The sequence below is a fragment of the Triticum aestivum genome, chromosome 7A, assembly GCF_018294505.1.
Source record: "Triticum aestivum cultivar Chinese Spring chromosome 7A, IWGSC CS RefSeq v2.1, whole genome shotgun sequence".
Classification (NCBI taxonomy): Eukaryota; Viridiplantae; Streptophyta; class Magnoliopsida; order Poales; family Poaceae; genus Triticum; species Triticum aestivum.
The window spans coordinates 414,348,313-414,374,612 of NC_057812.1; the positions used below are offsets into that span (position 1 = coordinate 414,348,313).

Genomic DNA, 26,300 nt, shown 5'->3' on the forward strand with positions numbered 1-26,300 from the left:
TTTACTCCAACGGTGCTGCTGTTGCCTACCTGCTGCTGTACGTGGATGATATCATCCTCACTGCTTCCACTCCAGCGCTCCTCCGCCATGTCGTGGACCAGCTGACCGGCGAGTTCGCGATGAAGGACTTCGGGGCGCTGCACTTCTTCTTGGGCATCCGTGTCACCCGCAACTCTTCAGGCTTCTTCCTTTCGCAAGAGCAGTACGCAGACGATGTGCTGGAGCGTTCCGGGATGGACAACTGCAAGCCGTGCGCCATGCCGGTCGACACCAAGGCCAAGCTGCCCGCGGCGGATGGACCGCGCGTCCCCGACGCCACCGCCTATCGCAGCATGGCTGGTGCACTCCAGTACCTGACGATCACTCGTCCGGAGCTCGCGTACGCTGTTCAACAGCTCTGCTTGCATATGCATGACCCCCGGGAGTGCCACCGCATGCTGCTCAAGCGCGTGCTCCGCTATGTCCGGGGCACCACCGCCCTGGGGCTCCACCTGCGCGCCTCCCCCGCCCTCGACGTTCGCGCGTACACCGACGCGGATTGGGCCGGCTGCCCCGATACCCGCCACTCGACCTCAGGCTACTGCATCTTTCTCGATGACGCGCTCGTCAGTTGGTCCTCCAAGCGACAGGCGACGGTTTCGCGCTCCAGCACCGAGGCCGAATACCGTGGCGTTGCCCACGCGGTCGCCGAGTGCGTTTGGCTTCGTCAGCTGCTAGGGGAGCTCCTCTGTCCCGTCTCGTCCGCCACACTTGTCTTATGTGACAATGTCTCGGCGGTCTACCTCTCCAGCAACCCAGTGCATCACCGGCGCACTAAACACGTCGAGCTCGACATCCACTTCGTCCGTGAACGAGTGGCACTCGGCCATTTCGTGTTCTGCATGTTCCTACGCGTCAACAGTTCGCGGATGTCATGACCAAGGGGCTGCCTACGGACATTTTCCAAGAGTTCCGTTCCAGTCTTTGCATCTCGACCATCGACGTCAAGACTGCGGGGGAGGGGGGGGGGTGTTAGCAGAATACGTACTGCTGTATATGTATGCGTAGTCACCGCATGATCTCTCTCTCTCTCTGAGACGTGCTTTGCATCGTGGGTTAGTGGAGCTAGTGGCTCTCACACGTTCTCTCTGAACTGCTCCTGTAAACTGTATATATGCAGCGTCAGATGAATGGAAGTGGTGTGAGTTGAGTCCTATTCCTCGTCAACACCATAGACCAACACTAGTCTTCCTTTTACACTTTTGTCATCTCTCGTGCGCACCTAAGAACTATTTCCCAGTCAGCCATCCATCCTCAAATTGCTCCAAGCCAGACACACTTAACTTTGAAATTCCTTTCGGATGGGCTCCCAAGAAAGAAGGTGTACTTTTTTTTATACGAGTAATCTATCATTCCTATTAAGTCGGGATGTCATACACTTTTAGCATGCGCAACCTTATAACTATAGCATAGTAAATTATATTTCAAAAAATTAGGTTGGTCATCTCGGTCCAAGTCTCAGCCTCGACTGCAAGCACGACCACCATCAAACGCATCGCGAGTTGTTTGGTTCCGGCCCTAAATTCATATCGTTCGCCACATACATACGAAGAATACAATAGTGTTCTCATCCTGATCAATGCGCAAACTAATAGAATGTGAACTAGGTCCTCGGTAATACTCTTCAAGGTTTAGAAAATCACTTTGTTCTTTTTTTCAGCACCGTGTGCCAGGCCGCAATCAGCATCCTAGATGCTAGTAGTTAGATCAAAATTGCAAAAGCCATTTTTGTAATAGTTGTACTAGGATCAATGCTAATTAAATTGTATACTAGCTGAGCGAATTACTCAATATTGTTGCAACCAATCAAAAGAGTGGTTGTCAAAATAGCGGACACTATTTCTTGCTACTCAAACACAAGAATTTCTTCCCATCTAGATAAAAACTAAGTAGTTGAGAGTTTGTTGCCAGGCCAATATGGTGTCCAAATGACTAGGGTACAAAACCCACATAGCACATACATACATTTCCCTTAAAAATAACCCCTGCTGTCTTGTACGTCTTCTATTACTAAATAGCTACAATACATATCTTTCTAACCTTGCCATATAAATAAGTCATGCATGCAAGTCACAAATCATTTTTTTGCATTACTCTATGCATGCAACGCTGTCATATCATAAATTCATGCATGTTAATTATTCACACGTTATTTTTTGTATTAGATCTTGTACTGGCAATATATGTGTTGGGCGATTGCAGCGTATGTATGTAGTTGACCCTTCACATTTTTGTTTTGTTAGAAATGACATTACTCTAACCGTAATTTGATTTTTTATACACTTTGTATTTCCTTTACTTTTCAGATTACATCTTCTTTCCATTAGTTTTAGAAGTCTTTTAGCAACTATTTACGCATTTCTGTTACCAAGATTCCCGAGGTACCGCGCGGGGTATTATCTAGTTTCTAATATTTTGTAAAGCATATGGAAGGTCCAGAATAACCTTGACCCTTTATTTATTTTTTCTCCCGTGAGAAAGAAAGCCAATAGTACGCAACATAAAATGCGGTGGTTTGCGATTCCAGGGATTTTACGAGGGTGCCGCAGGAAGATAGCCTCGGAGGAGGCCTAGAAACCCACAAGTAAAGATAGTGGCTGAGATTTCTCGCGGCGGCGAGAGCGACCCCCACAGCCCCCGGCCACAAACACACCTCCCCCGTGTAGCCTCCACGACCCGCAGCATACAGCGAGCCCCGCACCTGAGTACCCGACATCTCGACCCTTCCCTTCCCTTCCCTTCCTTCGTCATTCGCGCGCGCACGCACGCACGCACGCACGCTTGTTCCTCCCGCTGCTGGGCTAGCTAGATCCCCAAAGCGGACGAGTTGGCCCGGAAGCTTCGTCCGGAAGCATCGGCCTGTGGCGGCAGAGAGAGGAGCCGCTGCGCCCGGTGCGGCGGTCGCTTGAGGTGGGTGGCAGGGATCGGGGCGGAGATTCCGTTTTGCATGATGAACCGCTGGGTTGTTGATTTTTTGATTTTGTGCACGGGTTGGCTTGGTGCAGGCCGCCGCGCGGAGGGCGGGCTGGGCGGGCGACGTGGCGACCGGGGTTAGCTTGCTGCTCGCCCGAGGTAACCTGGAACTAAGAACCATACAAGTTTCCACAAATTTGTGCTTCCACTGGACGCGACGCGATTGATATATACGCCTCCTCTCGCACGTCCGTTCTTAGCTGTGCTATTTTGTCGGCTGAAAACTGTGCAGCAAATGAGCCCACGCTTTTTTGTGTGTGTGCCTGGTCGCTCTCTGTAGTTGCAGTTTTTGATTTCGCGTTGCTCTGCTTTAATGATCATGGTGCAAAAGCTCAGACTTCTGAGCGGTTGAACTGCACCTGTTCACTGAAAGCTCTGTTGTTGGAGAGGGGGGATTACGGATCAGATCATTTATACCCTTTGCTTAAAGGCATCACATCTGAGTTTGGATTCTTCTACCCGGTCTACTGTGTCGTCCAGTGATTATTTTCTTGCTCTAGCCCGTCTTCTGTGCCCTTTTCTTGCTCTAGTTAGTCCTGTCCATTTTAGTATGGTTATTAGGAATAATATTAATAGTGATTCCATGGTTTAACTTCTTGCAGCTAGAAAACTGTATGGTTGACTAGTTAAGTTAGGCACGTGGGTTTTTTTATCTTGGCTTTTTTTGCTGTCATGGGTTTGAGGTGTGCTTTTATCAGGTCTCTGATCTAATATGGTGTTGTTGGTGCTCTGAAGTTGTTTAAAAAGAACATGTGTAAGTTAGGCTTCTGAGTTTGCTATGCAGGGAAAGAACAGCTTAATTTAGTTTATAAGCAGGCGAGTTAAGTTAATTTTGGATTTGCTATGCTGGAAAGGGAGCAACTTAATCTAGTCTAACTAAGCAGGTGAGGTAATTTGACTAAAATAGGTGCTATGGTGAATTGTGCTAAGAAGAAAATATATTTTTTGTCTGCTATAAAAAATTCATAGTTTTTTTGGTTGTTGTTATGTCAATACATTTGCTATGATAAATTTTGGTCTGGCTTAAATTCTAGTGTTTGTTTTGGAAAGTCCAGGAACCCTAAATCAATATATACATATTAAGGTATGTTGCAAAATATATACTCCCTCCGTTCCGAATTACTTGTCTTAGATTTGTCTAGATACGGAGGTATCTAGCACTAAAATAAGTCTAGATACATCCGTATCTAGACAAATCCAAGACAAGTAATTCGGAACGGAGGGAGTATATGTTTCTATTAGTATTAGTTAACCGTTTTGCTTCCTGGTGAGCTCATAGATCTGTTTGCAGGCATACTGTGTTGCCCTTAAATAACGTGTTTGAGATTGTGGGAGATAAACTCATGGATGCTCCTTCCAAGGCATACTGTTAGTCGAGGTAAAGGAGGTCAATGCGATTTTAGGAGTACATGGTCAATTAAGTCAGAATCGTAAAAATATTAAGTCAGAATCGTAAAAAAATATTAAGAACAACATCAAATAGGTCAGAGGTACTGGACCAGTAAATAAGTAAGTCTGTAAAGACAATTGGTTAGTTTCTGAAGAGCCATGCCCCTTGATTTTATTTCTGTAGAATTCAGCAAAAAAACAGAAGACTTCATTTTAGAGCGCCAAACATACTCCTTCAATCTTGTTTTGTTTTTGTACTATATTTCCCTGAATGTTTTAAATGACAGACTTGTAAAGCGGAGTACCAAAGCACTTCCATAGTCTACCTTTTTTTTCTAGAATACACCATAGAAAGGTGTGTCATATTTCATAGAAGAGCAGGCAAGCGGCTAGCAGGGTAGCACAACACCTTTCAACTTATAACAACAATCTGAGATTAGCCACCACTCACGTCATGACAACAACGTCATGGAAACGTCTTGCACAGTTAAAGTATCAAGGCCGCTTCTTGACCGATGTCGGGTACCTCCATAGCACGGCATGTCTTCAGGGTAGTCCGGGTCAACGTACTTCCCACCCATAAGTGCCTACAAGAGTCGGTGAGTGGATGGAGGAGACATCTAATCCTGAGGGAGGCATCGTCTAGGAAGAACTGGCGACGGCAACATTTTGTGCCTTCGCAAATAAATTAATGGCCTGAGCAGCAGCCAACATCAGAGCAATGCGCCACCACCACTAATCTACTGCCAGCCGCTCCAGCGCAAGCCAAGTGCCCCATCAGACAGGGAAGTCCTGTCTCCAAAATGATGCTTCTAACAAAGGAACAAAGTCGAGGATACCGCTATCACCGATCCGACTAGCTGGATCTTCCTTCATCACCGACACCGATGGAAGTCAGGCGGGACTTTGTACGGGGCGCCACACATGTAACCCACAGGCATCGTCGCTGACACACCCCACCCTTTGGCCCTGAGGTCAGCATATCGGGCAATGCAGGCCAGAGAACCATTGCTGTGCCACTCACTGCTGCAGCACCTCAGCCCTTTCCGCGCACCACTGCAGCACCTCGCCGTCGATGCTTCAGCCCAGCCATAGCTCTGTGCCGCGGCCACAACCGGCTCCTGAGCTACCTCATTCGCGTGCGCCATCCAAGGCTGCCACAGCACGATATCCGTAGTCATGCGTGTGGCTGAGTGAGGAGGCGAGCCCACCGCTGCCGTCCACCGGTGGGGAGAGAGGAGAGGGGCGCAACAACAGCTAGGGTTTTGCTCAAGCCGCCCCCTGAAAGTGACATGGGCGGCCACCCTAAACAGGTCTCCATGGTCTACTTTGAAGACCATGGCCAAGAGTAATATTTCTATAATTCTGAAAAAAAGTGAGTGCATGGAACATTAACTTTTTTAGTAAACCAATAACTGACATGGAAAAGAACTACCATGGGATTGCAAAGAGTATTATGTCGCTGCACTAGTCTGGTTCCTTTTGGCAAAAGTTCACTTATGTCAGATATCTCGATCAAAGTACGGGGGTCAGAATAAACAGAGTAATGAATGGGAAAAGGAGAAAGATCTTAGCTGGATAAGGGGCGGATGTAGCCAAGTGGATCAAGGCAGTGGTTAGAGAAATAGTTTGGACTTGGCAAGCAAGAGTCATGTCTGGAGACAAGTTAGGGGTTATTTGAAAGTATTTCAGAAACCGGGTTTGTCAAAGATTCACCAGTCAGACACAATCAACTCCTTGATCAACTTCGACAATCGACATCATCCGGGATGGTGTCCTAGCCGTGGTTCTAACCCCTTTTTCAAAACGAAAAGAAAATCCATCACGGTGTCTGTAATCCCCCCCTTGCTGCGTTTCTCAACCTAAGTCACTGAATTTGGGAAGACAATTTGTGGGAGGGGATGGTATATTAAATCATTGTGCATGGAGATAGCATGTCACTGCCACGCAGGCCTCCATGTGATGCCCTTCTTGCTCTGCCACTGCAATTGTCATGGATTTTAGGAGCAATGTTCTAAAATAGCTATATTCAGTTAAATCCTCATAACAGGTCACCTCCCCAGTTACAAGTATACAAAATTGATAGGTAAGGCTGTGTCTGGAGCTTACTTTGACTGTGTGGAGGCCCTTGCGAGTATCCATCCAGAGTCATATTTGCACTCGCCTAGTGCAGCGGAACTATTGCTGTAGGTACAGTTTGTCCCCAGGCCAGGCAGGATTCTCATTCTAAAGCATGCACATAGTGATATAATCTGTGAAATCAAGCAAGAAACTAGAAGGACTCTCTCTCCGTCTCTTGTGGCCATTGCTCCCCTCCATCTCTCCTCCTCCCCTACCGCACGACAATAACAGCTCACAATTTCCATATGCCTCTCCGAAAGCCTTCACGCTCCTAAAATGCTAATCTACTTTCTGAGACCACATCATTTAGATCAAATGATAAACAAGGAACATTTGATTTGAATCCAATAACACCGAGTTAACTTTAGAAGAAACAGAACTTACCAAGTTCCGAATTTAGTTCCAGTTATCTTCTTTCTGACGAGGTTCTACTCTCATCTAATGGTTAGTACATTGAGTGTAAATCATTCCTAGTTTATAGGCCTGTTCTTTGGTTTCTTTTGGAAATTAAGTTAGCATGTGAAGGTGCAAATCATTACTTATTTTATGAGCTTGTACTTCAGCTTGTTTTCATATTCATCTTTTGTAGAAATGCACACGTAGTTTGATTGGTTATTAGCTTATGTTCCAGAGTTGTTATTTATATACCCTTTCATAGTTCAACTGATTTGCATCCAAAGCAGCAAACTAGATCTATTCTAGCAAGTAAATATTGTTTTTTGAGTTTGGCAAGACTATTTGGCTGATCTCATTTCAGTAACTTTCAGGTGTAGGAAGTGTTAAGGGGATACATAATCAGTTTTGAGCTGTGAGGCCCTGCATTTGTGCTGCCTGCTGTTTGATTCACAGCTCACTCTTTTCCTCCTACTCATTCAAGCAAAGTACTGGAATTTGTAAGCTCAGTTTATTCAGGTAGCTGTGATTTTTCTGGCTTTTGGTTGATTAGAGTTTTGATATTTGTCAATTTTTCTTGAACAATTGTCAAATTTGGCAGTTTTCATATGAGCTGTGATTCAGAGCTGGAAGTTGATAGGACCTAGCACTAATAACGTGAATTTTGTTGCTTTTGCAGGTCATGGGAATTGTTTGTCCTTAGCAGGTGAGCTGGATTGGGTGGCTTGCGTTATTGCGTTGTATCTTCCCTATGCTTTTGACTGTTTTTTTAGTCTAATCTAATTCTTTCTGTGGAATGGTTGCATGATCTGAGTACTTGAAAGTTTAATCTGATTCAGAGTTGAAGATAAAGAGAGGAAGGCTAAACTCCGCTGACTCAGTTCATGTGTGCAATGAGCCAACTGCAATAGAGGTTTTCAGTAGGTGAGTGCAATGGTGATGTTCCTGGCATTGTTAGACCAAGCTATTCTTATAGCTGTGGAATTTTATAGTTTTCCTAATTAATCATGCCTGATTTTAGGATGAAATGAGGTTTGCTGCTCTCTCTAAATACCTGCATATTTTAAAATGTTGGAGAGGGCGTAATTTTATTTATTTAAGGGGTGAATATATATTTAATGTTGCACTATTTTGCAGATTAACACCAATTGGGTCAAAGAAAATAGGTGAGTGAACTCCTTAGATTATTTCTTTTGATTATGATTGAAGTTCATTTATGAGTAGACTGGTGAACTCAGATTATTTCTTTGGTCTGTGACGACTAACTTAGCTGCTCCTTTTGTGGCTGGGGTGTACAAATTTGAAATATTTATTGTGTTTGTGTGATAGAGAGGTTTAGGGGGAGGTATGAGATACTACTCGCGTCAAGTCCAGCGTTTGGCTGGAGACACAGAAGGAGGAGCACTGTTGTTTGTAGACGCCCTCAACTCCAAGTAACAAAGCGACCAGTTGTCAACACTTCCTTTTATTTTTGTATTTTCCCTGGAATTGGAGATGGAGATAAATTCTTCGGGTGAGGAAACGGTGATAAAGGTGAGTGTGCTCTTGGACCGACCAGTTAATTTGTGGTGAAAGAATCAACATTTTCTTCATGTTGTTTGTAGGTACGAAAGCCGTACACAATAACAAAGCAGCGGGAGCGGTGGACCGAGGCAGAGCACAAACGGTTCCTTGAAGCCCTCAAACTGTATGGCAGAGCTTGGCAGCGCATAGAAGGTGAAATCTTCATATATGTCATACCTTGAGTACTTGTACTCACTGATTTCTTCCAAGGAAATACTCACTGATTATTAGTGGTGTATATGTATATATCGACTACTTTGTTGTTGATAACTTTATGTGAACTCATTTCTTTTATTTTCTTATTCGCCTTCTGGTTTGTTGTACAGAGCATGTCGGGACAAAGACGGCCGTGCAAATCAGAAGCCATGCTCAGAAGTTCTTCACCAAGGTTACTTTTCTATCTTATTGGCTAGTACCCTTGTCTGGTTTACTGCTATACCCTTCGTTTTCGGGTTGTTTCATCTTTATTGTTGGTGATAAAATGGAAGACACACGCTTCATAATTTTTATGTCTTTATTTTACTGAAGTATTTTCTTTCTTTCTTTCGTTGTACAGTTGTGTACTGCAGTGCTGAGCATGATGAAAGATTCGTTTCCCTTGAATATCATGAGAACCATTCTTTATCTAATTGTTGCTCTGTTGATTGATTAAAAGATCAAATTAAAGCATGTTGAAATGGATGAAACAGCTAGGAAGTCTTTCCTGATTGTAACCAATGAGTAATGTTGCAGAGCAGATGATGTTGAACAACTCTGATTCTCTCATTGATTGATTTTACATATCCATGCTGTTATTGAGCATACATATGACTAAGAAAACATTATGGTACTAGTTAAATTTACATATGAGGGTCAATACAATACATAATGTGAAATAGGATATCTAAATGCACTTGAGTGAACTACACGAAATTCCTTGGGAATTGTATGGTAAATATGCTAACATTTGTCACATTTCATTATAGGTAAACACTTCATCGAACATGTTTCACTATCAACATTGTGTAAATGAGTCCATTTCATTTTCTAAATCATGATATTTGTTCCGCAAAAGTACACAATGGCATGAACAAAATTTATCTTGTTTCTCCCTTTTTCGTCCTTTCTCTCTTCTCTGCTTTCTGTTCTTTGCTGCATGTCCTATTTCTTTAGGGGCTGCATACAGCCACATGGTGGAGGCTACATTGTCATCATGTTGTAATATGCAACAGACTGTTGCCTTATTGGGATTGCAGCCTCATCCTCTCAGAGGTTTCCTTGCCAGACCCATGGGGGAGGGAGAAGGCTAAGGCTAGTTTTTTTTCTTCTCATTTTGACCGCGATGGTTTTCTGGGTCCTCTAATTTCATGCTTTGCTTACCAGCCATTACCATCTGACCCTGCTCGATATAGCAGGTTGGTTGTTGGGATGGACAGCTCTACCCTAAACTAACGGTTCAGTACACCAACTTAGCTCATATTTGCTCGCCAATAAATTCGTAGAAGTTCAGCGTGGAAACTGATAGCCTTCAATCTAACCAATAGTTTAAAGGCTTAGTGCATCGGTTGATTCTGAGGCTGGAGAGATGCCTCTTCTATAATCGAAGAAACAATTTTACAGTGCTATTTTTCTTACCTTTTATGTGGATAGAGACGAGCCAGTCAGGTGAAAAAGAAACCACTATCCACTCTTCAGTCCTCCACTCGCTTGAGGGTTTAGGCTGTAGAATTCTGTATTTGTCAGGGTTAGGATACCAGAACTGCACCAAATTCCCATTGCAGACGGTTCTGGTTTCTTCGGAACCCGACCAGTTAGTTTGGTTGCCCCAAAATGCCTTATTTTCTGGCACTCCGAATCTTCATTTTCATTTAGCAGATTTCAAATTGAAGATATAAATTAGAGGCAATTACGGATCAATTGTTAGAAAATTGGGTTTTAGAGTCTGGTTTAGGGTGAGGGTGGGCACCGGCTACATATCCACCGGCGCCCACCTGTTTGGCCAAAAAAGAAACATCACTAGTGTCAGTTACCAATTGCTTGTTGAATGATTTTGATAGTCTGAAAAGGGAAGACTTGCAATTGTGGAGTGCCCACTAAGGTTGATGGCCCTAAATTAGTTGTTAGCAGGACAATTCTTTCTAAAAATGCTATCATAATAGAGCCTGTTGACGTGTGGACCCTGAAGGGTTTTGATGACTTATGACCATTCCAAGCTTCAGATGCACTAGTATTTTGGTTCTACTTGTGTATTGTAGAAGTAATTGCGACAATGTAGCTGTAGCTAGTAGCTGGTCTGTAGGCTGAAGTCCAGCCTTCATTGTGTTGCCTGATTTTGTGAGTAGATTGACCAAATTGTAGAAGGATTTTAATAACCAGCAAATGTTCCCTGGGAGGCCATGGCAAAACGAACATTTGTTATGGCAATTTATGTTGTTGTGAGGATGGCAAATTTCCTTAGCAAGCATGGAAAATCCGCCCAGTTCAGTTTTTTTGCCAGGATTTGCCGTGCTTGCTTAAGGAATTTGCCATCCTCACGACAACATAAATTGACATAAAAAAACATTTGTTTTGCCATGCCCTCCCAGGGAACATCAGCACAATAACAGTTCCCTTTTAAAATTGTTACTTGTCACAGTTAACCACGTAGGTCTGGTTTGTTATCTACTTGTCTTCTTTTGGTATCCCGCCATTAGTCACTCCAGTCATATTAGCATCTAGCCAAATGCCATAATGCGCTTCTTGGTGTGAGCCCACTATCTCCTCGCGGCCACTCCTAATTGGTCAGTGATGATGGACGTCATGGTTGACCTTGTTCTGGCTGAACCTCGGCATGTTAATCTGAGACCATGAGGATAACATTCCTGTGGACATAAGGATGGCATTCTAATGCAGTGAAATTTGTAAGAGCTAATGATAGCAAAGCTGCCATTGCCAGACACTGAAACTTTGTACCAGTCTGCGTTTTTTATATCAACGAAAACTATTTAAAATATGTCCTGACTAGAATTTGCCATGCCTTTCAGTTACATTCTGATTCTTGTTGGTAAAATTGTTTAAATTAAATAATGTTAGTATCTCAAGAGCAAGCTGATGATTCTGATAAAAAAAATCAAGATGTTAGCAAGAAAAAATAACTGAAAGATGATTAGTTGGGTGACACTAGGTCCTTATAACTAACGAGATCGCCAGTAAGGAACATGTGCACATTGTTTTCTGTAGTATTGATCTCAGATCTGTTGCACCATGCATCATGACATGTTTTCTATGGTTTCAACCTCCATAGCGGACCATCTTATATGATTATAACCCTGATGATTCTTCACAACATACAGATAAGCTTATGTGAGCATCAATGAATTTGTAACTTGGCTAATTAGCATAAAATTTCTCATGTCTTATACTTTCTGAGTTTGCCTCTTTCGCACATTGTTCTTTCACAAGACAGTGCCTCCTCATATTATTCTAAAGGAACTCATCTGTAAAGAAACTTGCCATTGTGATGATCCTTTCCCTGCGAAATCTCATGCATTTTACAACCGATTCCTGATTGGTTTGAGTTTGTGAAATGGGGCAAAATCTGATCAGTACAAAGGTTATAGCTTTTTGGACACTAGGAAACCTAGTAACCGTAACAGTTGTATGCAATAATAGACAGTTCAATTTCCCAATTCTAGTTTATCACCACTATCTGTCTGTATCTAACTAATTGGGAAATTGCAGTTGGAAAAGGAAGCTATCAATAATGGTACTTCTCCGGGACAAGCTCATGATATAGACATACCTCCACCACGGCCTAAAAGAAAACCTAACTGTCCATATCCTCGAAAAGGTTGTCTCAGTTCTGAAACACCCACCAGAGAAGTTCCAAAATCAAGTGTAAGCTTGAGCAATAGCAATGCAGAAATGGCGAGCAATGGAACTCTTCAGGTAAATACCATTGCGGTATTTATATGCTTTGGTTTTAGTTCTGTCTATGATATCCTTGATGTATGTATTGATATACTTGTTTTTCTTTAACATGAAGCTCACCTGCATTCGGAAACTTCAAAGGAAGGAGTTGTCTGAAAACGGCAGTTGCTCAGAAGTTATTAATATCTTTCGAGAAGCACCATCTGCCTCATTTTCTTCCTCTAATAAGAGCTCTTCAAATCATGGTGTCTCTGGGGGAATTGAACCGACTAAAACAGAAAACAAAGATATTGCAACCATGGAAAGGAAATCTACTTCCATTGATGTGGGGAAGGATGTAAAAGATATTAATGACCAGGAAATGGAGAGGAACAACAGAGTCCACATCAGTTCTAATTATGACGGTTCTCATGAAGATTGTTTGGATAACTCAATGAAACACATGCAATTGAAGCCAAATACTGTGGAGACAACATACACGGGTCAACATGCTGCAAGTGCCCCACTCTACCAAATGAATAAGACTGGGGCAACTGGCGCTCCAGACCCTGGAACTGAAGGAAGTCATCCTGATCAAACAAGTGATCGAGTGGGAGGAGCTAATGGAAGCATGGACTGCATCCATCCAACACTTCCGGTGGATCCAAAAATTGGCAGCAGCTCCACAGCACAGTCCTTTCCCCACAACTATGCAGGCTTTGCACCAACGATGCAATGCCATTGCAACCAAGATGCCTACAGGTCTTCTCTTAATATGTCATCCACCTTCTCTAACATGCTCGTTTCCACGTTGTTATCAAACCCCACAGTACATGCAGCCGCAAGGCTTGCAGCATCATACTGGCCAGCAGCAGACAGCAACATTCCTGTTGGTCCAAATCAAGAAGTTTTTGCTGAGAATGCTCAAGGAAGACATATTGGTTCTCCTCCAAGCATGGCTTCTGTGGTAGCAGCTACAGTTGCTGCGGCTTCGGCATGGTGGGCAACACAAGGTCTTCTCCCTCTTTTTGCTCCCCCCATGGCTTTTCCATTTGTCCCAGTTCCTACTGCTTCCTTTCCCACAACGGATGTTCAGCGAGCTACAGAGAACTGCCCAGTGGACAACGCACCGAAGGAATGCCAAGTAGCTCAGGAGCAAGGTCAACCTGAAGCTATGATAGTTGTAGCGTCTTCTGGATCCGACAAGAGTGGAAAAGGAGAGGTGTCTCCCCACACCGAGTTAAATATATCTCCAGCTGATAAAGTTGAGACAACACCTCCCACAGGAGCTGAAACAAGTGATGCTTTCGGCAACAAGAAGAAGCAGGATCGCTCTTCATGTGGTTCCAACACGCCATCAAGTAGTGATGTAGAGGCAGAACATGTTCCTGAGAACCAAGATCAAGCCAACGACAAGACACAGCAAGCATGTTGCAGTAATTCTTCAGCTGGTGACATGAACCACCGCAGGTTTAGGAACATTTCAAGCACAAATGATTCATGGAAGGAAGTTTCCGAAGAGGTTGTAGTCTACCAGCATTGCCGAACTTCGTTTCTATGTTACTCTTGAGCATCTATCACTGCTTTTCTAATTCACATTTCTGCTGTCAGGGTCGTATGGCTTTCGATAAACTGTTCAGTAGAGGAAAGCTTCCCCAAAGCTTTTCTCCTCCACAAGCAGAAGGATTGAAGGTGGTACCCAGGGGGGAACAAGACGAAGCTACTACGGTGACGGTCGACCTCAACAAGAGTGCTGCAGTTATGGACCATGAACTTGATACATTGGTTGGGCCAAGAGCTACCTTTCCCATTGAATTGTCACACCTGAATATGAAATCCCGCCGGACAGGCTTCAAACCTTACAAGAGGTGCTCGGTGGAAGCAAAGGAGAATAGGGTGCCGGCTGCTGACGAGGTTGGTACCAAGAGGATTCGCCTTGACAGCGAACCCTCCACGTGATTTACTTGCCACGACATGATTACCAGCCTTCCCGAATAGTGTATTTTCAAGAAATTGCAGTATTTACATCTAAGCTACTACTATAGGACTTCTCAGTCCTTGCAATGCAGTGTTTCACAGAACTCAATTTGTTATGTGTTGTATGTTAATGCTTGCCGAGCAGCCCTTCTAGACTGTCAATTAAGCATTAAGCACCTATGCATGCTACTTTATTGGTAAAAGGCATTATGCTTATTTTTGTGTGGTGAAGGATAATACTTGTAATTTTGGTTCATTTTGCTGGATCATGTAGATTCAATTCCCGAAGGGAGAGCATGATCACCTTGCTTTATGTATATACACGAGATTTGAAGATTCTTGGATGGCCCGTTTTCTTAAACAACGTATTTTTAAAAAAATTAAACATATGGTTGTATCTTTAATATTGGAAGGTAATTGGATCTGCGCATGGGCTCAGAAACGAATTTTCGAATTTAGACTATATCCATTTCATTAGCTGCTTTCACACATTACAGCCGTGGGGCTTAAAAGCCGCACACACAGGCGCACAGCTGCCTGACATATCGGCCCTACACACACCACAACCCCACATGTCCGTTAGGCTCTGAATCCTGACGCACAATCCCTCCGTCAGGGTTGCCCGCCATGACATTAAAGAACAAGACATTGCTTAGTAGTAGCATCACACGTTCATATTTATACAACCATTGTTTCCGAGAAGATTCATAACGGGGGCACTTTTTCGCCCGATGAGAAACACACAATTTTGCCTAGTGCCGTTTTCAGCAGCATTAGTCAGCAAACAAAAAGGTAACCAGAATCCCTGGCTTCCTGCAATCCTACTTCCTCATATACAGGTGCCACCATCCATCGGCAGATTCGCTCAACTCCAGCCGATTTCTTCAGTTAGCACATGCTCCCAGTCTGACGATCCATACTTTGAATTGCTACGCAAAATGCCATCTTGTCCGGTGATGTATGAGCGGGCAGCCACTCCATCCAAAGTGTCTCCATTCAACCCTTGACAAGCTCCATATGGCAGAGGCGCATGGAGATGCGTGGCAGTTTCTTCCAAGCCTGTGAGGACATGGCCATGCTGCAAATTCTTCGGCAGAGCAGCGTACCCTTTGGTGCTTGAAGAACAGCTAAGTGCGGCGTCGCCTCCTGACCGGGTGCAGTCACCAGCATAAGGAGGATATTGACCGTTTCTTGCTCCTGATGTCTCTCCAGTAGGGTGAGCTAAGGCAACTCCATATAGATTACTTGGATCGGTACTCAAATCAGAGACTTGGGAATAATTCTTTCTTGGCCCAGGCCCACCAATAGGAGCCATGCTGGACTCTAGGTCTATTTTTATACAAGTGTGTTTCAGCTGGTACTTCAATTCACAATTTGCACGCTCCGCTTCAATCCACAGATTCTTATACACAAGAACCTGTGGATGCTCTTCCTCACAGGACATCTTCTTTTGGACATTGTTGAGTGCAGGCTGGTCAATCATAAATTGCTTGTCAATAAAGTGAAACAGAAACAATTGGTTAAACTAATTTTCTATGTGAGTGGCATCCAATACTGCTAGACTTATCACAAGGTACATATAAGTCCTACGATTTTCCTGAAACTTTTTGCAAGGAGAAAAATTCTTTTGCACATATTTTCTAAAAATTGCCAGACCTTTTAACACAGTTTAACAACTCAGCAAATGAAAGAAACAACAAAGTAATTTATCATGAGTAGAAGAGGTTACCTGGCCCCGTGTCAAACTGTTTCTTCCAAACTCATTGTGCATATGACTAGAACCAGCAAAATGATTAATAATTATGTCCTTTTCACCATCTGCAATGTAACTACGATTATATTTTCCTGGGTCATATTTTAAAACTGCAGTCTGCGAATGTGGAGCCTTTGGCCCTGCCTTGTCAGAAGCACCCTTAATAGGATCCTAGTAACAACAGATACACAATTATCATTGGGTCACTGCAAATATCATATTACTGTAGTAAGTCTGAATGGTTTTTGTTTTTTTATCGACAAGAAGGAAAATGTTAACAATTAAATAGAATTAACAAAAACCAGAGACCATATATCTGCTTATCCTACATATGACTCAAAATGATAGTTTCTACAGTTATTCCGCCTGAGAACAAATCAGGCAATAACATCGGGCGTAAGTGGAAGCAATCAAACTTCGAAGTAAGCAATAAGGAAATAAGAAAAAAAAATGAAGGTTAGCCTGGTACACCTGCTCTCTCATGTCAAAATAGTTTTGAACAAGGCAAGACGTAAGTAAAACTGCGAGCTGCAGGTTGCGGGTATGCTCAACTGAAAGTATTTCGAATTGAACACAATGTCTATGCTAAATAAGAAGTTGAAAACAAAAACAACAATAAAACAACGCACCTTTCTTATTTTATGAAGGCAAGTCTGAAGTCTATCAATCACTGATTCAAGGAGGATGCAGTCATCTTCATCTAGCTCAATTTCATCACCAGAATAACTACTCTGGAATACCACAGTTAGGTTCTCGATCGCCTTGAGAACTCCCGATATATTCTTTCCTGTTGAAGAACAGGGTCCTGTAATGTATCAAATAGATAGCATATTGTGCATTTGAAGGAAATGCTTATTCAAAACATCAAGCATCAGGTACTATCGAAAATAACTTCAACAGATATAGATAAACCTTTCCCAATTTTTGATTTCCCAATCGATGAAGGTACAAAATCCGGAGCAGCATAATTCAGACCAGATCGCTTCACATAATTGTCTCTCAGTTTCGAAAGGTGTTTCTGCTCCAGTTCACATTTTGCTGCATACTGGTTTGCACATTCAAGCTCCTTCCCACATGAATTTTTTGTCTCCTTTATACTTGTGACCCCAGATTTCTTTGACACACCGGCTTCAGCCTGGGATTTGCAGTGGTCGTGGTTAGTCTTGGTGACCGAACTCTGGAGCTCGGACGGAGTTTCATGATGTTGAACAGTGCTAGAGCTTTGTTTCTGTCGTACAGCAAAAGCTTCCAAATCTTGATTAGTTGACTGGGTAGCAGGTGTCTGGAAAACATCAAATGGAGACAGACGAGAAGCTGAAGCACCTCTATAGCACGGTGAATCAACAGAGCATTCTGATGGATCTGGCATCACATCCTCGGCCAAAACACCACATGGATCAGCAGAAGTAGTTGGAATATGAAGAGGGCTTGCACTGAAGACAGGATTTGCCTCTTTGGAGGAGAACATGGTACCTTGTGAATTGTCCTTGCCATCGACAGGACCACTGAATTGTAAATTGCGGGATGATGTTTCTTTTTCACTGTCTTTATTAGACTTAGGATTTTCTGCTATAACCAACTTGCTTCCAGAACCACAACTGTTTTTGTTAGATTCTGATGTTTTATTTGGTGGCCTTTCTATCCTCACTGTTGAACATTTGCTCCCATTTCCTGAGGTCAAGGAATTTTGCAGCTTGTAATTGGATGTTATGCCGACATATGGTGAGGAGGGATACGCATCCAGGCAAACTGCTGACCATGAACTTGGCTGCCCAGTGTGCATGGCATGTGTAGAGGGTGGATAAACGGCACCACTTGATTTCATCAAGGCACATGCAATTGGTGACGCTGAGTGAGTATCTCTTGATGTCTTCTCTTCAGCATAACCCACAGAGCTAGCACCCGCCGACCTAGAAACATCACCTATGCATTGGCAATACACAATCAATGGCTTTGCTATGCAAACAGATGACTGGCACGTTATGCAGTTGAACAAGAACACAAATATAGCATCTACAGTATATTGTTGCCCCGATTGGGGATAATCATGGATATAAAGTTATAAATTAGTGGTGACTGAGAGGGTGGAATGATGTATGCCGGATACTACTAATCAGCTAGGATCAACTGATTCTCCGCCTACTACCCCAGACCGCAAACCTAGCTAACGCCCAAGAACCGGACAAAGGTCAAATATTTTGCCAAGCTGGTCAGAACAACTAGATTAATCCAGCGGCGTAACGCAATCACAAGGGCCGATAAGGCGCGAACCAGCCAAGAACCGGAATATCAGAGCAAGGCAGAGAATAACAAGAAAAAGGTGGGGATTGGAGGAAGGGAAAGGAAAAGGTTACCATTCGGGCGGTACTGGAAAGGGGCGCAAGCCGGTCGGGAGGGGGGGTTGAAGGGAGCGGCGTGCGGGGAGAGAGCATATGACGAGACGGAGTTAATGGCGGCGGCGGCGGCGGCGGCGGCGGTCGAGGTCATCGCCGGCGTCTCGCGTAGAAACCACCGGTGGTAGAGTGAGTGGTCGAGCCGTAAATAATTGAGGAAACGGAGAAGTACGGTGACTTTTTCGCCTCTACCCTTTCCGAAGCGGAGAAGCATGTGACATCTGGACGCGAAAAATGTAATTTGTAAACGTCATTTCACCACCATATGACATTTTTTTGTGTGAAACATTGACAAATGTTTCGGTAATTTGTAAAATTTCACCATCATATGACATTGTTGAATATGTGGCAAAAGAAAATTGATGCTTGAAGATGTTATTTTCAAACACATTTTGGAGTATCGAATTTTTTTTACCACATCTTCCACGAACGTCATTTCATGGTGAAATTCTACAAACTATCAAAACATTTCTCAATGTTTCAAAATATATATATTATGGTTATAATGTTAATGAATGTTAATCTAAAATTAATCACATGTGTAGATTTATTATATGTTTAGTCATCTAGAATTGCAGACTTAAGGATTAACATACTGATTCAAAACACCATACGAAGGACCACATGAGTACCTAATGTACCCGCCTCCCTGGGCTGCTTGAGGGTGAGAGTGCCTCATGGCCGTCCATTTGCGGCTGGCTTGCCGCGGGAGCCTCTCGAGGCGGCTTCGTGCCGTCCGATCTGCCCGGCTGGAGGGTCCATGACGGGTGGACCGCCTAGCCGCCCGGGGCCATTATTATTAGGCGGTGTCCATCGCGCCCCCTCCCATGCGCGACCACCTCGACTCACCTGCCTGGCCGGACGATGATGGGTGGACCATTCAGCATGCCCGGGGTCACAGTCATTGGGCTACTTCGTCCACGCCCTTGAGCGGCCTTTCTCTACCAGCGACCCGGCTGAGTGGTCCATGACGAGTGGACAACCCAGCACGCTCGGGACCATTGTCATTGGGCATCTTTCGTCACCCCGTACCCACGAAAGCGCGATGGCCTAGCTAGGCCCGCCTAGCGGCGTCCTCATCCCGCACCAGGCTGGTCGGATCACGACAGGCACGCGAGCCGGGTCCCGGTCGCAGCGTCGGCTCGCGCGTGGGGCTCGGTTTGGGCTTGGGTTCATCGGTGGGAACATGGGGCCAACATGTGGGGGAAGCCCCCGTGAGCCGGCCGCCTTGCTGGTGCCAATTTTGTTCAGTTAGGGTTGGGCCGGCGCGTGATACGTGTCCAACGTATCTATAATTTATAAAGTATTCAAGTTATATTAACATCAATTATATATGGTTTTGGTGCATTTTTATATTATTTTTATGGACTAACTTATTAATTAAGTGCTTAGTGTCTATTCATGTTTTTGGTTTCGTAGAAAATCCATATCTAAGAAGGTCCAAACACGATGCCAGTTTTTGATGATTTTTTCTAGACCAAGAAGGACCCTAGAAGCTTCGGAAGATGTTGAGAGGAGTCACGAGGTCCCAACAAGCCCAGGTGGCATGGCCAGGGGGTTGGCAGTGCCACCTAGGCTTGTGGGGCCCTACACCCTTTTGACGTGATTCTAGCGCTACATTTTCCTATAAATACCGAAACCCTCCGTTGTACCATCAGAATAATTTTTCCGCTGCCACAAGTTCCTGTTTCGCGAAGATCCCGTCTAGAGCCCTTTTTTGGCACTTTGTCGGAAGGGGGAACTATTGGAGGAGGCATCTTCATCAACCTTGTTGTTCTCATGGTGATGTGTGAGTAGTTCATCCTCAGGGCTAAGGGTATGTACTAGTAGCTATGTGTTCAATCTCTCTCTCCCTCTCTCATGTTCTTGATGGGCCCGATCTTGATGTATCATGAGCTTGATTAATAAAGTTGGATCTTATGATGTTTAACCCCATATATCCTTTTTGTGGTGAACTGAGTATTGCTCTTTGAAGTCTCTCTATGTTGGACTGAATACTTTGGATTTGAGATCACTTGATGCATGTCTAGTAATTAACTTGTGGATACCCGAGGTGACATTGGGGTAATCTTAGCATAAAGGTTGAATGATAGTATCATATGGTGTTGTCATAGTGCGATCTCTGGGACTATTGGTGGTGCATTGGGGTGGTTCAACAGATTGATTGGAAGGACAACTTTGAGGTAGTTTGCTTCCTACACGATTTCATCCTACTTTCTCCCATAGAATAGGAACTTTGGAGTGATTCTTTGCTACACTTCGAGGGATTATCATGATGTTCAATTATGTTAATGATGTTGAGAGTTGGAACTACTGAAAGTATGAACGCTAGGCCTTGTTTCCAAGCATTGTGATATCGTTTTTTACTTACTTTTGAATCTAGGGTAGAACCCTAATCAGTGAGATTTGTTCTGATGTTCACGAATTGGAGGTGGATTCAAGGAGAAACACGACGAACACGAGGGGAAATCATGGAGAAATCAAAGGGGAAAACACTCTATTGGACAGGATTCACTCCAAGTACTCCTCAAATCAGAAGCAATACAAGAGATGCATCAAGATCCAAGAACAACAAAGGAAATAAAGATGCAACATAGTTCATCCAAATCTCATGGAGAGATGGGTCTTGAATCCATGGGTGGATCTTCCCTAAAAGGGGTCTTGAATCCCCAAGGATCTTCTCCAATGGAGGTCTTGAACTCCATTGGAGTGTCCCTCTCTCAAGAGGAATCCCACAAGGGGAGATACATGAGCTAAGTTCTAATGTCTAGATCTACTCTTAGCTATCCTAGAAATGAGGTGGGGAAAGAGTATATATAGTCCTAGCCACAAAGGGGTAAGTGAGGGTCGGAATGGGAAAGATACAAGGCCACTTGGCTAACTCTGCGCGCAGGCAGACCGGTTGTACCGTTCGGTGCTAGGATCGGTTGTACCGGTGGTACTGTAACTACCGGGGTGGTACCGGTCTTGTACCACTTGATTATAGTATGCGAAGCGATAGTTGAGCGGTAGTAGACCAGTAGTTAGCCGGTAGTAGACCAGTTGTACCGGTATTTCTGGGCTGGCACAATCCTCTTCTTCCTTTCTCTTCCATGATTCCCTCGCGGGTGGTGTAGTTGTACTCTTTTACTTGGACTCCTCCTCATCATTCGTGAAGCTCCTACAATACCTATGTATGCACACGAGAGGAGTGTCAGGTAGTATACCATTGATACGTTTCCAACGTATCTATAATTTTTTATTGATCCAAGCTATTATATTATCTGTTTTGGATTCTTTATATGCATTAATATGCTATTTTATATTATTTTTGGGACTAACTTATTAACCCAGAGCCCAGTGCCAGTTTCTGTTTTTTCCTTGTTTTTGAGTTCTACAGAAAAGGAATAACAAACGAAGTTCAAACGAAATAAAACTTTCGTGATGATTTTTCTTGGAACAGAAGACACATGTAGGACTTGGAGATGAAGTCAGAGGAGTCCTGAGGCGGCCACAAGCCTCAGGGGTGCGCCCTATGGGGGCGTGCCCTGAGGTCTTGTGGGCCCCTCGAAGCTCCTCCAACCCTAATTCTTGGCCTATAAATTCCCAAATATTCCCAAACGATCAGAAACGTCCACCAAAAAACTTTTCCGCCACCGTAACCTTCTGTACCGTGAGATCCCATCCTGGGGCCTTTTTCGGCACCCTGCTGGAGAGGGATTCGATCACAAGGGGCTTCTACATCAACTCTATTGCCCTTTCAATGAAGCGTGAGTAGTTTACCACAGACCTACAGGTCCATAGCTAGTAGCTAGATGGCTTCTTCTCTCTCTCTCTCTCTCTCTCTCTCTCTCTCTCTCTCTCTTTGATCTTCAATACCATGTTCTCCTCGATGTTCTTGGAGATCTATCCGATGTAATATTCTTTTGCGGTGTGTTTGTCGAGATGCGATGAATTGTGGATTTATGATCAGTTTTATCTATGAATATTATTTGAATCTTCTCTGAATTCTTATATGCATGACTTGATATCTTTGTATTTCTCTTCGAATTATCGGTTTGGTTTGGCCAACTAGATTGGTTCTTCTTGTAATGGGAGAGGTTCTTAGTTTTGAGTTCAATCTTGCGGTGATCTCACCTAGTGACAAAGTAGGGGTAGTGAGGGACGTATTGTATTGTTGCCATCAAGGGTAAAAGATGGGGGTTTTATCATATTGCTTGAGTTTATCCCTCTACGTCATGCCATCTTACTTAAGGCGTTAATCCGTTCTTATGAACTTAATACTCTAGATGCATGCTGGATAGCGGTCGATATGTGGAGTACACTAGTGCGGAACCAGGCTATAGCACCGGTTCGTAAGGGCCTTTAGTGCCGGTTCTGCAAACCTTCTTTCCTTTTAGAATTTTAGGATTCTAAAATTTGCAAACAGGCCTACGGCGGTCAAAATCGGATGCGGATTTTCGTGATGAACATTTTGATATATTATACGTTTTTTTCGACATCGTATGCAAAAGATATGGTCGTTTTAGTTTTTCATCACACTTTTTTTGCAAAACATGTCCAAATTTAAGTTCTTAAATTTTCCTAACTAGTATATGTAGTAACATAACTACATCTCGAAGTTTTATCATTTTCTTTTGTTTCTTTCAAGACTGAAATGGCGATACACGGGGGGGGGGGGAGGGGTAGAGTTTGAAAATTGCCCCTATAGTGTCGGTTTGTGTCTCCAACCGGGACTATAGGTTAAGACCCCTTTAGTGCCGGTTTGTGACACAAACCGGGACTATAGGTTGGACCTTTAGTCTTGGTTTGTGTCACAAACCGGCACTAAAGGGGTTTGTGGGGCCCCGGCATGATGCCAGCCTGCCACCACTGTTGGGGAATGTAGTAATTTCAAAAAATTTCCTACGCACACGCAAGATCATGGTGATGTATAGCAACGAGAGGGGAGAGTGTTATCTACGTACCCTCGTAGACCCACAGCGGAAGCGTTATGACAACGCGGTTGATGTAGCCGTACGTCTTCACGGCCCGACCGATCAAGCACCGAAACTACGGCACCTCCGAGTTCTAGCACACGTTCAGCTCGATGACGATCCCCGGACTCCGATCCAGCAAAGTGTCGGGGAAGAGTTCCGTCAGCACGACGGTGTGGTGACGATCTTGATGTTCTACTGTCGCAGGGCTTCGCCTAAGCACCACTACAATATTATCGAGGACTATGGTGGAGGGGGGCACCGCACACGGCTAAGAGAACGATCTTGAAGATCAACTTGTGTGTCTAGAGGTGCCCCCTGCCCCCGTATATAAAGGAGCAAGGGAGGGTGCGGCCGGCCCTAGGAGGAGGCGCGCAGGAGGAGTCCTACTCCTACCGGGAGTAGGACTCCCCCCTTTCCCTAGTTGGATTAGGACTTGGGGGGAAGGAGGAGAGGGAAGAAAGGAAAGGGGGGGGGGCGCCGCCCCCTTCCTTGTCCAATTCGGACTTGGGGGGGAAGGGGCGTGCAGCAGCCCCTAGGCCTCCTCTCCTCTTCCTCCACTAGGCCCATTAATGCCCATTAGGTTACCGGGGGGTTCCCGTAACCTCCCGGTACTTCGGTAAAATGCCGATTTCACCCGGAACACTTCCGATGTCCAAACATAGGCTTCCAATATATCAATTTTTATGTCTCGACCATTTCGAGACTCCTCGTCATGTCCGTGATCACATCTGAGACTCCGAACAAACTTCGGTACATCAAAATATATAAACTCATAATGAAACTGTCATCGTAACGTTAAGCGTGCGGACCCTACGGGTTCGAGAACAATGTAGACATGACCGAGACATGTCTCCGGTTAATAACCAATAGCGGAACCTGGATGTTCATATTGGCTCCTACATATTCTACGAAGATCTTTATCGGTCAGACCGCATAACAACATACGTTGTTCCCTTTGTCATCGGTATGTTACTTGCCTGAGATTCGATCGTCGGTATCTCAATACCTAGTTCAATCTCGTTACCGGCAAGTCTCTTTACTCGTTTCGTAATACCTCATATTGCAACTAACTCATTAGTTGCAATGCTTGCAAGGCTTATGTGATGTGCATTACCGAGAGGGCCCAGAGATACCTCTCCGACAATCGGAGTGACAAATCCTAATCTCGAAATATGCCAACCCAACATGTACCTTTGGAGACACCTGTAGAGCTCCTTTATAATCACCCAGTTACGCTGTGACGTTTGGTAGCACACAAAGTGTTCCTCCGGCAAACGGGAGTTGCATAATCTCATAGTCATAGGAACATGTATAAGTCATGAAGAAAGCAATAGCAACATACTAAACGATCGGGTGCTAAGCTAATGGAATGGGTCATGTCAATCACATCATTCTCCTAATGATGTGATCCCGTTAATCAAATGACAACACATGTCTATGGTTAGGAAATATAACCATCTTTGATTAACGAGCTAGTCAAGTAGAGGCATACTAGTGACACTTTGTTTGTCTATGTATTCACACATGTATTATGTTTCCGGTTAATACAATTCTAGCATGAATAATAAACATTTATCATGAAATAAGGAAATAAATAATAACTTTATTATTGCCTCTAGGTCATATTTCCTTCAACCACCCCCTTTAGTACTGGTTTGTGGCACGAACCGGTACTAAAGGTTCAATACGAACCGGCACTAATGCATAGCCGTTCGAACCAGCACTAATGGTCACATTAGTGCCGGGTCAGTTAAAAACTGAGACTAATGTGCTTCACATTTGGCCCTTTTTCTACTAGTGGTAATCATAGTAGATGCAGGCAGGAGTCGGTCTACTTGACACGGAGGTGATGCCTATATTCATAATCATTGCCTTGGACATCGTCATAACTTTGCGCTTTTCTATCAATTGCTCGACAATAATTTGTTCACCCACCATATTATTTTCCTTCAAGAGAGAAGCCTCTAGTGAAACCTATGCCCCCGGGTCTATTTTCCATCATATATTTTTAGATCTATAAAAAAACCCAAAAATACCTTGTTGCAATTTATTTGTTTTTACTTTGTTTTACATTTTAGTAATCTTTTATATCTATCTCTATCAGATCTCATCTTTGCAAGTGACTGTGAAGGGATTGACAACCCCTTTATTGTGTTGGGTGCAAGTGTTTGATTGTTTGTGCAGGTGCATAGATTGGAGACTTGCATGTATCTCCTACTGGATTGATACCTTGGTTCTCAAAATTGAGGAAAATACTTAAATACCTTGCATCAATAGTTCACATCACCATGTGATTAACACCCATAGTTCACATCGTGATGTGACCAACACTCAAAGGGTTTACTAGAGTCAGTAATCTAGTTCACATCTATATGTGATTAACACCCAAAGAGTACTAAGGTGTGATCATGTTTTGCTTGTGAGAGAAGCTTAGTCAACGAGTCTGCCAAAATTCAGATCCGTATGTATTTTGCAAATTTCTATGTCTACAATGCTCTGCATGGAGCTACTTTAGCTAATTGCTCCCACTTTCAATATGTATCCAGATGAAGACTTAGAGTCATCCGGATCAGTGCCAAAAACTTGTATCGACGTAATCCTTGTACGACGAACCTTTTGTCACCTCCATAATTGAAAACATATCCTTATTCCACTAAGGATAATTTTGACCGATGTCCAGTGATCTACTCCTAGATCACTATTGTACTCCCTTGCCAAAATCAGTGTAGGGTATACAATAGATCTGGTACATAGCCTGGCATACTTTATAGAACCTATGGCTGAGGCATAGGGAATGACTTTCATTCTCTTTCTATCTTCTGCCGTGGTCGGGCTTTGAGTCTTACTCAATTTCACACCTTGTAACACAGGTAA

The 26,300-nt window shown here is 43.8% G+C and overlaps 2 protein-coding genes across 7 annotated transcripts; one reads left to right on the top strand and one right to left on the bottom strand.

Moving 5' to 3' along the window:
- The first annotated feature begins 2,666 nt into the window (after positions 1-2,666).
- On the top strand, positions 2,667-14,578 carry LOC123147271 (protein LHY). 5 transcript variants are annotated; one of them, XM_044566511.1, is made up of 13 exons: positions 2,670-2,949; positions 3,045-3,111; positions 4,304-4,390; positions 7,290-7,434; positions 7,595-7,621; positions 7,755-7,839; positions 8,053-8,081; positions 8,245-8,448; positions 8,520-8,631; positions 8,805-8,866; positions 12,178-12,384; positions 12,482-13,867; positions 13,957-14,578. In XM_044566511.1, exons 8-13 carry the CDS (start codon positions 8,410-8,412, stop codon positions 14,302-14,304), a joined length of 2,154 nt encoding a protein of 717 aa, XP_044422446.1. In that variant the 5' UTR covers positions 2,670-2,949; positions 3,045-3,111; positions 4,304-4,390; positions 7,290-7,434; positions 7,595-7,621; positions 7,755-7,839; positions 8,053-8,081; positions 8,245-8,409; the 3' UTR covers positions 14,305-14,578. The 5 variants fall into 5 exon arrangements, with proteins under 5 accessions (XP_044422448.1, XP_044422446.1, XP_044422447.1 ...); XM_044566513.1 differs by lacking the exon at positions 4,304-4,390 and having other exon boundaries at positions 2,667-2,949; positions 12,482-13,815; XM_044566512.1 differs by lacking the exon at positions 4,304-4,390 and having other exon boundaries at positions 7,280-7,434.
- A 190-nt stretch (positions 14,579-14,768) lies between these two features.
- On the bottom strand, positions 14,769-18,679 carry LOC123147274 (uncharacterized). 2 transcript variants are annotated; one of them, XM_044566516.1, is made up of 6 exons: positions 18,430-18,679; positions 17,549-17,998; positions 16,988-17,437; positions 16,705-16,862; positions 16,052-16,246; positions 14,769-15,793 (listed from the first exon to the last, which is right to left on the bottom strand). In XM_044566516.1, exons 1-6 carry the CDS (start codon positions 18,560-18,562, stop codon positions 15,188-15,190), a joined length of 1,992 nt encoding a protein of 663 aa, XP_044422451.1. In that variant the 5' UTR covers positions 18,563-18,679; the 3' UTR covers positions 14,769-15,187. The 2 variants fall into 2 exon arrangements, with proteins under 2 accessions (XP_044422451.1, XP_044422450.1); XM_044566515.1 differs by having other exon boundaries at positions 16,988-17,998.
- Between the last annotated feature and the right edge of the window lie 7,621 nt (positions 18,680-26,300).